The sequence below is a fragment of the Lycium ferocissimum genome, chromosome 11 (genome assembly GCF_029784015.1).
Source record: "Lycium ferocissimum isolate CSIRO_LF1 chromosome 11, AGI_CSIRO_Lferr_CH_V1, whole genome shotgun sequence".
Taxonomy (NCBI): domain Eukaryota; kingdom Viridiplantae; phylum Streptophyta; class Magnoliopsida; order Solanales; family Solanaceae; genus Lycium; species Lycium ferocissimum.
The window spans coordinates 44009913-44022492 of record NC_081352.1 but is presented as its reverse complement, the minus strand read 5'-3'; the positions used below and the strand labels follow the sequence as shown (position 1 = coordinate 44022492).

At 33.6% G+C, this 12580-nt stretch overlaps 1 protein-coding gene across 1 annotated transcript; it reads left to right on the top strand.

Moving 5' to 3' along the window:
- The first annotated feature begins 510 nt into the window (after nt 1-510).
- On the top strand, nt 511-1874 carry LOC132036764 (transcription factor MYB14-like). Its single transcript, XM_059427144.1, has 3 exons — nt 511-699; nt 899-1028; nt 1120-1874. The coding sequence occupies exons 1-3, from the start codon at nt 567-569 to the stop codon at nt 1607-1609; spliced, it is 753 nt and encodes a 250-aa protein (XP_059283127.1). The 5' UTR covers nt 511-566; the 3' UTR covers nt 1610-1874.
- Nucleotides 1875-12580: the final 10706 nt, after the last annotated feature.

Here is a 12580-nt window from a genome sequence, read left to right as displayed (position 1 = left end):
TTATGTGTACCACTCAAACATTCAAAAAAAACGAAATCTTACTTTATAAGTTGTTTTCAGCAACTTATAAGCTAAGCCAAACGGGCTCTCTGTAAGCTTTCCATATAGGCAAAAATTTTGGCAAGTGGTGCCTAAGTGGCGATGTTGACGTGGTGGGTCATCACATAGATTTTCACTAAGGGGTTCAAAATATAAAAAAGTAAAAATATAAAAAAGCCAAAGAGGGTTCAACATCTATTATATATATACATAAAAAATAATTTTAACCATATATAAACAGTGTTTTTTCCGCCGAAGGAGTTTCGGACGAACCCCGTTCACACTAGAGTTAATAAAATGAAGCAGTCGTTATACTGGGGTTCCATTAATTGTTTATTCTAAATCCAATTCAACTTCTTGTTTGGTTTAGTTAGGGATAAATTAATGAGAAAACACGGCTTCAGTTGTCTAGTCCTATCACATATAAGAGCGAAAACTTTACACTGCAAGTTAGTCAGAGTGAGTTAATAACATAAAGAAATCAAAATAAGAAAACAAATAGCGAATTAAGGTACTCAAATTAGAAAATGGTGAGAACTCCTTTTATTGACACTCATGGAATAAAGAGAGGTTCATGGAGTGAAGAAGAAGACAACAAACTGAGAGCTTATGTTGAAAGATTTGGTCATCCCAATTGGCGGCAATTGCCTAAATATGCTGGTAATTAGTACTCCTTTTCAATTTAAGTGATTCACTTTTTCTTCTGTCTTAAAAAGAATAATACCTCTTTGGAGTTCCAAACTTTCTTCTCATTCATGTTTTGGTTTACTCATGGATTCTCTATATGCTTCTTACTACTACTAGCTTTTAGGAAGAGAATTAAAGTTCTTTAATGTCTTTTTGGATATTTAATTTTCAGGACTAATGAGATGTGGGAAGAGCTGCAGACTGAGATGGATGAATTACTTGAGGCCTGATTTGAACAAAGGGAAATATAGCCCTGAAGAAGAGCAACTCATTATTAAATTACACAACGAACTTGGAAATAGGTAAGCAGAGGACATTACATCAACTAAACAAAGTTGTAATCATTTTTAAAATACTATGCTCCTGACGTAGTTGTGATTATCAATGTTGCAGATGGTCAGCCATTGCTGCAAAATTACCAGGAAGGTCAGACAACGATGTCAAAAACCATTGGCATGCTCATCTAAAGAAACGCGCGAGATTAACAAATACGACCAATTCATCAAATGTGGAGCAACTTACTGAATCTTCGATGTCTGGATCTCAAAATGAGCAATCTTCTTATAAAGTTTCGGAACATGAAGCAGCTGACTGTAATATTAGAGAGGTGTCAGATCATCTTGTTGACACTTCATGTCCTCTAAAGGTTTCATCAAGTGATTTATATTCCACTTCTAATTCCCATCTAAATGGAATGGCCTGGATGGATGAAGATAATTACATGAGGTCAATGGAACAACTTCCAAATTTAAGTTCATTGGAAACACTTCCACTTCCAGACTCCTTTTCCTGGACAAATCCTATCAACAATTTTCAAACAGAACCCTTTGACCATTTTTGGACCGAGCCCTTTCATGGTTTCTGGACAGAACCTTTCTTTTAAAATATATTCTTATATACCCCAACCTAGCCTTCAAGAAGATTTTGACACATACTACGAAATTTTTGATCGAGAACTTGTGCTGAATTGCGAATTCTGAAATTTTTGCAACTTTCACTAGATTATATATTCATATTTTGTGTGTACTTATAATTAGGTTTTGCAATTAAATATTCGAGATTGGACTACTTTTGTAATAGAGAAATAAAAATCGATCATCCAGTGTGCTCTTTATAAAGCCAATTTCTCCAATTATGTGTGAAGTAATTTTAGTAAATATGGTATACCATAGATTTGCCAGCACATAGCTATTGATATTGCTAACATAACATCATTAGTTTGACTAGAGTCCTGTTTAAGAAAACTAGACGCCGAACACCTTAATTATTGATTCTAGTATGTGTATATATATGCACTTATATGACCAGAAATAGACTGAAATAATTGTTAAGTCAATGTTGTTTCCATCACATGATGCTAAAAATTAACAGGTGTTTGTCTCATGTAACATTGCATCATCAGTACATATCTATTTCTCCACAAATTGTTTAGTTAGATGGACCCTTGAGCATCTAATTGAAGTGTCCGCAAGCTAAGTTATGAACTGAGTCTATGAAAAGCATTGGCGGATCCAGAATTTTCATTCAGAATGTTCGGGAAAAAAAAAGCTAAAGTGTTCAAAAGTTAATATATTATACAGTAAACAGAAAATTTACCTTATATATACACTGCTTAAGAGTGTTCAACCCGGCTCCCAAGTAGATCCGCTCCTGATGAAAAGTCATAGTTTATTCAGTTGTACGTGTCTGCATGTTATCTTTTCTACCTTATGCCCTTCCCAATAAGACAAATAATGAAGTAGGAATAAGGGAGTCAACCCTACACTTGTGATTAATTTAAGAAAGAGGCCAAGAAGAGCGAGAGAAAGTAATGCAACTCTTGTTTGTTTTCTACTTCACCGGCCATGTTATGGATATAGCCACCTACATAGACTAACGTCTAGAATGATACATTATCACAATTAAAGTGCAGAAAAAGAAAAGGGAACAAAGAACATATATTGTGTGGTGAGTTGGCATGTCAACGCACCATGATTTTCACTCAATAATAAATGGAAACAAAAATTATGAAAATTATAAATATAAAAACAGAGAGTTGATCGCAGAGAATAAGGAAAAACAGAAAACTTATTACAGCAAGATTTTGCCTATATATAAGGAAAACAAATAAAATATAAAACTAATAAGCTTTAACCATGGTTTAGAGGTTGTATTTAATTAATTAAATATTGACCTTAGATCCGAAAATGAACAGGTGTAATCAAATTAAGAGTGCACTCGACAAACTGGATAGGAGCTACACTGGAGGTAAACTTATCAATTGGGTCGGGTCGGCCTAGGCCCGACCCATCTAACTCTGCCCATAACCGGCCTGGAACGGAACTCGGTAAGAGGGGTAGTGGGCTGGGCTAGTGGAACAATTTGGGGGGCCATGCCGGACATGCCATGTAGCCCGGCCCACCAACAAGCCCGGGTTCTGGCCCACCCGGGCACTGGCCGGCCCAACAACAATTTTTTTTTTTTGAATTAATAAAGGAGATTTTTACTAGGTGCAACACATTTATAGAGTTTAGTAACACAAATGACACATTTATATATATTAACACATTTATATATATTAACACATTGATTGATAATTAAATGAGATCCCACCGAATCTGGAATTTCATATTTTGTTCCTTTTTCCAACGTTCACTAATGATTCTCTTTGTATGTTTATTTTAAGAATAATTAATTAATGTAAGTAGATATATTATTGATTTATTTGTTGACTTAAAGCTAATAAATATTATCCTATGGTTAATATATAGGGAAATTTACATGGTGTGGCAAACACTAGTAGGTAATTATATTTAGTAGTTATAGTTTAGATTAATTACATCCTATAGCTAAGAGTAATATGTTAAATACAATTAATAGTTACATATATATTTAAAGCAGAATATTTTATTTTTATTATTTCTAAAAATAATTATCTTGACTGTTTCTATTGCTCAGTCAATGGACAGCCGTCGGAGCTCCGGCGAACAAGCTCCTGCCACCAACCAACAACAACCAGATCTGATAGCATCGCCCAAAATGCCGATGGAGAGCTTCGATGAACCAGCCAGCGCGGCGGCGAAACCACGACGGAGAGCTCCGATGAACCAACAGATCTGATCGACGGCGGCATCCAACCAACGGCGGCGAAAACCACGACGGGGAGCTCATACGTCGCCAACCAACAACCACAATCACCCCTCGACGTTGTGGCCACCGTTGCGGCCAGATTTGGCGGCGGTACATAAACCAGATCTAGCGGATTGAAATATTTGTTTCGCCAGTGTTTTCGCCGGCGGTGACGGTGACAGCATTTATATTAATATTTTGTTTGGTTTCGCCGGATCTAGTGGTGGTCGAGGCGGCGACGATGAAGCTCCGGTTCGGCAGATCTGGCCGAAACTAGTGGTTGGTGTTGGTATTCACGAATACGACGATTGTATTCACTTTTTGAGCTTTTTTTGTTAATTTTTTACATTGTATTCATTTTTTTTAGGGTGTATTTGTTAATTTTTGGTGTATCTATGTTTTTATGTATTCAGGGTTGGGGTGTATTTTGAAAGATATTTTTTTGTATACAATCGATTTTAAATATAATAAAGTGAACACAATGTAAAAGTAGCTACAAATGAATACAGCTGAGTTGAATACATTTAACTTGAATACAGCTTAGTTGAATAGATCTGACTTGAATACATCAAAATCTGACTTGAATACAGCGAAATCTGACTCAGCCGGATTTTGAATACAATTTACTGTAGCGTGTGAATACAATATATTGTAGCAACGAAATGTAATTAGCAAAAGTGTAGCTATGCCTAAAAAAAAACCCCCAAAATGTAGTCATTTTTGTAAATTGCCCTAATATATATTGCTACTACGCCATTTACATTTGCAGTATACTATTTCAAATATACAATTTACATACATACAATAGTTAGTATATAATAAATATATATATTTTATAACATTATGTTTGCATTAATAATTCAAATACATACAATATTTGATATATACTCGTAATATAGGTTTATCACATATACAATTGACCATATATTATTTTATAACACTATATTTGCATTAATAATTCAAATACATACAATATTTGATATATACTCGTAATATAGGTTTATCATATATACAATTGACCTAAAAACGCATAAGCATCGTCATCCAAATTTATAACATGGTTAAATAATAATATACTATTCAATCTTGAAAATAATAAAGCAATTATGTCTCCAATATAGAATAAAGTTAAAAAGAAATATAATAGAAAAAGGAAATTAACAAATTGCCCACATTTTCCATGGCCCTAAAAATGAATGAATGCATGTCCCTAATTTTTAGGCTAAGAAAAGGGCTCGTATTAATTAGGGGACAGCAGTTTCTTTCGTTTTTTAAGGACACGAAAAAGGGAATTTGTTTAGGTTGGAATTGTGAGATAATATGAAGAAGAATGAATTGTATTTATAGATTGAAAATAGGGCCAAAGTATAATTTAAGAAACTAGATGGTTAAAATAAAGTTGACAACAACTAGATTTTAAAATATCAAATTTAATAAATTTTAGTACTAGAATTTTCTTTTAAAATAATTAAAACCCAACCCAGGCCATTAACTAAAACCCGATCTGGCCCAATTAACCCACTAAATACCCCTAACCAGGTAGGGGGCTGGGTCGAACACCCTTTCCCCTTCTCAAACCCAGCCCCAACCCGACCCTTTAACTATGGCCCGGCCTGGAACCAGCCTCACATGGGCCGCATTTACATGGCTCGGCCCATTTGACAGGCTTAACTAGAGGGGTTCTGCTTCCGAGATTTTGTAAATTTTTATGTTTGAGGAAATAGTAGTCTTATAAGACAACGAGAATTAAGCAATGATCCCGAAAAGAAGAACACATAGTTTTAATGTGGAAAGCCTCAAGGGGAAGGAAACCATGATGGTCACCAACAAAACTTTTATTATTCAATGAAAGATTTTTTTTTTTTTCAAGGATACATAATTATGTGAAAATTCGTGTATATATAGGCTGCGAAAGATCTTAACCCCGGTCTAAATCGGATGTCCTCGTTGTGGCCTTCGGCCCTTTGCTTCGTCCATCGGAGGGGGCTGCCGCCCCGTGCAACCACTGTAGTCGTTTAGGCCACAAACATAACATAGGATATGGGTAGATAATTTATGTTGGTGGCAGGGCAGATCCACAATTTTGGTTACGGGAGTGAACCCAATAACTTTTTTTCGAACTCTATATATATGTTTGAAAATTTCCTAAATATCTATAAATATTTGACTGTGAACTAATTTATTATTGTAAATATTAACTTGAAATCGTTTTGTAGGACCCATACTTCAAATCCTGAATCTGCCTTTGGTTGGTGGTGATGGTACATATGATAAAGTTGTTGGTGACTTTGGTGATAATGGAAGAATAGGGGTTGGTGTGGTGAGCTGACATTTCATGTCGCTAAAATGAATGAGGTTAACGTAGGAAGTGAAATTTGAGCTACTTTTATGATAATGGTGAGCTGGTTTGAATTTTTGAATTATGGATTGGATTGCGGATTTTATTTTTAAAATTTATGGATTCAGATTAGATATGAATTTAGTACTATGGATATTTGGATATCCGAAACACCGAAATTTTTATACCTTATATTCTACCCATATTATATTCCCAATAGGCCAACGATACTACTAAATCCAATTTCGAAAGGTCTAATAAATTAACAGCCTATGAGCTACGACCCTACCCATTATAGTAATAAGTCCAAATGCATAATTTTCTACTAAATCAAATGTAATATAGGGTTTTTCTTACATTTGGATACAATCTTATAATTATTTTATCTTGTATTGCCTAAAATGCTTTTTGCATGGCAAGTGCTACTGTGCTAGGTGATCGAACTAGCTCAAGTTATCCAAGAAATTCTTTTATTTCCCCTCTTACTATTACAGAGCAATTAAGATCTAGATTTTCCTCTCTGGAACTGACACTTTAAAATATTCTTGTGTTGAAGTAGAGGAAGATGTACTTTTGAATTTATGCTGAAAGTATCTTAACTGCATTGGTTTTTAGTTCTCATTTGATTTCATATTTATGCTAAGACGTGTAACTTGATAACTGGAGCACATGAATTTCGTTACAAATAAGCCCGTCTTAAAGGCTCAAAAGTAAAATCCGAAATATCCAAATCGATTAATTCGAAACTAAACTTAAAAAATCCAATCCAATCGGAGCTTATTTGAATTGGATTTGAATTGTAATTTGTTCAATCCGAAAACTGAAATTTTTATATTCAATCTGACGGCCCGAACGTCTATCCCTAAATAAACGTCGTCTTGTACTAGTAAAACCTTTTGACTCTAAAGGTTGATTGCATTAAGGATCAACTATGAAGTTGACTGTATTTCAAATTGAGAATGTGCATATTTAAATAAAGCAATTCCAGAAAAAGACATAAGAAACTTCAATGTTTCAAAGTGGACGGTGTACATACAGCTGTGCATTATTTTTTCACAAATACACGGACGTTAGCTTGAAACTACAGTGATTGTATTTATGTTATCTAGTTTAAACACAATTAGAAGTCAATTAGTTTGACATTTTCCACTCATGAGAGAAACGCGACTTTGACTACTAATAAATTGCTCAAATATTTCCATTGCATGTCACTTTCACCAGGCTTTAGCGCACTGAGAGTTTTTACTTTTAGAATTGAATCTTTTAAGAAAAAGATTTGAATATTACAAATAGCCCGCGGCCCGGGGCGGGGGGGGGGGGGGATCTACTGTGTACTTTTCGGGGCAATATGCATAAACTATACACTAATACACACATATGTATTTATACATAAATTTTATCTATTTACCGGGTAATTTTAGTCAAGGTTGAGTGATGACTATTTAAGTAATTCTTCTTGAATTTATTTTACACTTTTCGTTTTAATTTCATCAATATTTCTTCTTGTCACGGACTGTTGGCTCTTGAAGTAAATTTCATTTATCCGATAAATTTACTCACAACAATCTTTTAAGCAAATGATAGAAAAATGGATCGCACATCAATTCATCCAGTCGATATTATATTTTTCAATCACGAATAAACAAATTCATAAATATGTAAAATACTGTCCGAATAAGACAAGTACAGTTGGACTTGACAAAATAATCATTTTCATACCTAGCTTTGGCATATTAAGGATAACGTAAGCTGTCACCAAATTGCTGACGTCAAAAACCGTAAGCATACGTATAAAGGTTTATTTCTAAGTAAATAATAATTGACTCAATACATGTGTAGCCCCTTAAACTTGTTAGAATATTTTATTTAGACACTCGAACAAAGCCTTATTTCAATTGAACGCCTCAATTCCTAATAAAGTGTTTCAATCAGATACTTTCGATTCAAATTTTAAATTTTTTGGAAACCTCAACTGGGGTTTTATGGCTTGTTTAGCCGAATGCATATAATTAAAGGAGATAACATATTTTATGTGGTTAATTTAACTATCTAATAGACGAGTGAAAACACATGCGGACAAATTTTCAAAATTTAAATCACAAGTGTCTAATTGAAACACTTTATTAGGAATCGAGATGTTCAATTGGAACTTGAATTACTCGTAGTGTACTAAATAAAGGGGCTACTTATGTATTAAACCTAAATAATTCGTGAACTGCTTTATCGTTTTGCTGTTTCATTTGGTGTATTGCATTATTGTTTTATATGATTTAGTTTATGTACACGTTAATAATTCGTTAAGATGTTACTTTGTCGTGCTTTATTATCTACGATTAAATTACTTACTTATTGTTTTGCCCTCCTTTATATACTACTGCTGTTTTTACTTTTATTTTTCCCCTCGACCGCGTAGGAGGTTGTTGAAATAACATTTTCACGATGCATCATTAAAGTATTTGAAAACTTAAGATATGATAAATTAGAAAAAGTGTTGATCCTTGCATGCGTGAATAGTGCATGAACTTAACCTTCAGTCAATCTTATACAGAGATGACCATTTTACATTTATCGCGCGGAACCTTCTTTTGCTTGTCAATAAATTAATATTATTCCCACTTTTTGGTTTTATATGTGACATACTTACAATTAGAGAGTCAAAGAATTCTTTTTTGACCATGTTTTTGCCAATATATACTTCTAAATTTTAAATTGTTAACTATTATTGTTTACAGTACTTTTTATGTACTTTCTAATTTTGTAGGTTTTTTTTTTTTTTTTAAATAACTAAAGACTTATTTTTACATATATTTCTGCATTGTGTTCATGAAGTGCTCCTATTACAGAATAGTTCATTCAATCCTTGGAGGAGTTAATCCAAATATCTCAGGCAACAGTGAGGAAAATAATTTCTTTAAGGATGCAAAATAAGCTCTAGGGGCTCAGAATTATTTTTCCTTTCTGTTCTAACTTCTACTTTTCTAATTTTCTGTTTTGAATACAGTACAATAACAAATAGGAAATGTTCATGTTCTGGGAAACCAAATGTGGAAAAGATTTAGATCATCAAGTGTTTTAAAAATTCCAACTAAGCGCAGCAAATGTATTTTTGAGCCATGGAAACGTGCTCCCAAATAAGGTTCTGGCAATATATGGGTATAAATATAGAGTGCGAACTTTAATCCTGATTAAAACTTGAAAGGTTAAATTGAGAAAACAATACGACAGGAAGAATAAAATTGATTAATATCAAATATATATATAGTGCGTAATTAACCTAAATTAGTATGCTACACAGAAATTAGAATAGGATATGTGTACGTACTTTCAATTTAGGAACAATTACGAGACAGAGCAAACTCTTCTCTGTATTTAACCGAAATAGCTCCAGTTTAGAAAAAGTATAACAAATAGCGATAATTTGGGTTTAATAGCTAATACAGTATATAGAAGCTCTCAATTTCACAAGCCTTTGCTCATAACTAGGGATGTCAAATTTGGCCCAAAAGGTGATGATCCGCCCAACCAATCCAAACTTTTATGAGTTGGGCTCAAGATAACTTTATATTGGGCTGATTTCAGCCTAATCATAGCTCATTTTAAAGTGATCTTCAACTTAGCCCAATACTAGCTCAATTCTAGCCCGTTTTAAGATTTACTTAAACTTGAGTTTATTTTATTAATATATAGACTTTTCTTGTATCATGTATCTTATAAGTTTGTGGTGTGTTCAATATGAAGGGAAATATTTTTCACGAAGAATGTTTTTCTCGAAAAATATTTACCATGGAAAATGTTTTCTTAAAAAGTATTTTCCATGAAAAATCCGTAAAAATGTTTTTCAGGAAAAATAATTTTCGCGAATAATTATTTCTAGAAAATAGACCCTTTAAAAGAACTGGGTCAAGTTGGATTGGTCATGACCCGACCCATTTTTAGCCCAAGTAACTTTTGGGCTAATGTTAGCCCAACTCATTTATTACCTCAGCCCATTTTGATTGGGCCAATTTCAGCCCAACCCGCCCATTTGACACCCCAACTCATAACTGTCACTGCCACCCCAAATTCTCCACGATCCCAACTACGTGTAGCTTCACTGTCACTGCCACCCCAAATTCAACTCCTCGCCGCCGCCGCCATTAACCACCGTATCTACAAAGTACGATTTCACCACTGTCGGCACCGGTTCCCGCACCATAACCGCCGGATCAAATCGAACCTCCGCCACCTCTTTTCCATTAATGCCAGAGCTAATCGATTTGATTACAACACTTGTTCCAACCATAGCTTTGAATCAGTAGAGATTTCTAAATACGAAAAACCGACACTGTACTCTTAAAATTAGATTTCTATTTGTATTATGCCAGATTTGTTGTTTTTTCCTATGATCTCGAGGCCCGACTTGAGTGTATGTGGGTGTATTCTACATTTTTTAATGTAGTATCTATGTATTCCGAAGGAAATTTTCTTGGGAAACTAGATGTATTTCACTAATTTCCTTGCGATTCTTAAATGTATTTGATTGTTTTTTGCTCAGATCTGAGTGTATTTGAGTGTATTCGTCTAGCTGGATACATTCAACTTTGCGGACACCGGTGGCGACCTTACTGATCGAAACTCGAATACATTCATACAGCCAAAACAAAAGGATATATCAATATATAAATACACTAAAATACACAACTTCGTCGTGTATTTATATGCACTGAAATGCAATCATTTTAAATACACATGTATTCAGAGAAATTAAGGTTGCATGTATTCAAATACAGTCAAATACACATGACACCAGATAAGGTTAGATACAACTGAACAGTGTATCCAAATACACAGGAATTGCCTAAATATAGCTATGAAACATAATTAAGGAAAAGATAGCTACGAATTGTTAAGAGCTCCTAAAATGTAGTTATTTGTGTAAGTTATCCTTCAATTTAAAGCGACACTCAAAAATGACATGTGGAAATAGCTAAGAAATGGGCATTAGGAAGCCCAATAGCGATTAGTGGATAATTTCAGCACGGACCAATAAAACCAGGCCAGTCAGCTCAATCAACTAGTATGGTCTAAAGAAGGACAAAATCCATGGCCCAAAATATGTTTATCCTCTGTTTCAAATAGGATAAAATATAATTTAAAACACGAAAGTTAACTAATAAATTTGCCTCATACTTTGAGGTTTGAACATTGATATGCTTCAAAAAAAATTCTAATGTATTTAGTACCAGAGGAAATAAAATTATGTACTAAACAAATAGTTTATGTTTTAGAGATCTCACTTGCAATTTCCGAGAAGGACGACCAGAAAAAGATGTTTTGTGCAAAAAGTATTTTTGAAAATATTTAAATCAATCATTGTTGAAGAAATTGTTGGAGTCGAAATAATCCGGGCATCATTGTGTTTGACACTTAATAAATACAAAGTACGCCATAAATATAAGCGAAGAAATCACATTATCAAAACTTTAAAAACAAGAAAAAAAAATGATAAGAGTAACCACATTACCTAATTCAACATTTTTCAGAGCAGAAAAAAGATATATAGAATGGTTAAACTAAAAAGTATAATGCATGAGTACTGAATTGAAACAAAAGGAGCAAAGGTTTAGAATTCAGAACTCTGTGCTTAACTTTCTTGTTTAACCAGATTATGTCCTTGAGTTAGATATGTAAATGCATGTACAAATTTGGCAAAAGTTCCTTTTCTATATGATGGAAATTGGAATGTAAGGCAGATACAAATTGTCTATTGTGCAAATACAAATTATCGATTGTAGAATACCGAGGCATACTTTTCAATTGAACAGTTAAAAAATAAAAAGGTCAATATATTATTAAAAAAGCAATAGGTTCAAAAGTAACATATTCACAAAGATTAAAACCTATCCCAAAATAGTAAATGTTACACAGATGGATTTTTTCTTTTTATTACTATGTCATATCTTTAACCAAGTTTGCTTTAATTTCAAGAAATTGTTGATTTTTTAAAAAATTTCTTTCATGTAATTTTGGGTCTACCTTGTCCGCTTTTAATACCTTCACTCATCATGGTTTCACACCTACTTGTACTTTTAAGCCGACGTAGGAAATTTGACCCAACCATCTCAAGCAGCATTACCTCATGTTAATTTATCCTCAATGTGTACTACTTGCACCTTTTGGCGAATGTGGTTATTTATTATCTTATCTAATCTTATGTCTGAACATTCATTTTAGCATCCGCATCTACAACACTCAGCTTCCGAGACGATAGTAAGTTGTATGAGAATCATAAAAAAAATAGTCAAGGATGAACTTGCAAGTATTCCTAGTAGGATATGTTTGACATTTGATTTATGGACTTCAATCATCTCTGATGGCTATATGGGTGTCACTGCTCATTATGTTGATAAAAATTGGGTTTTGCAAAAG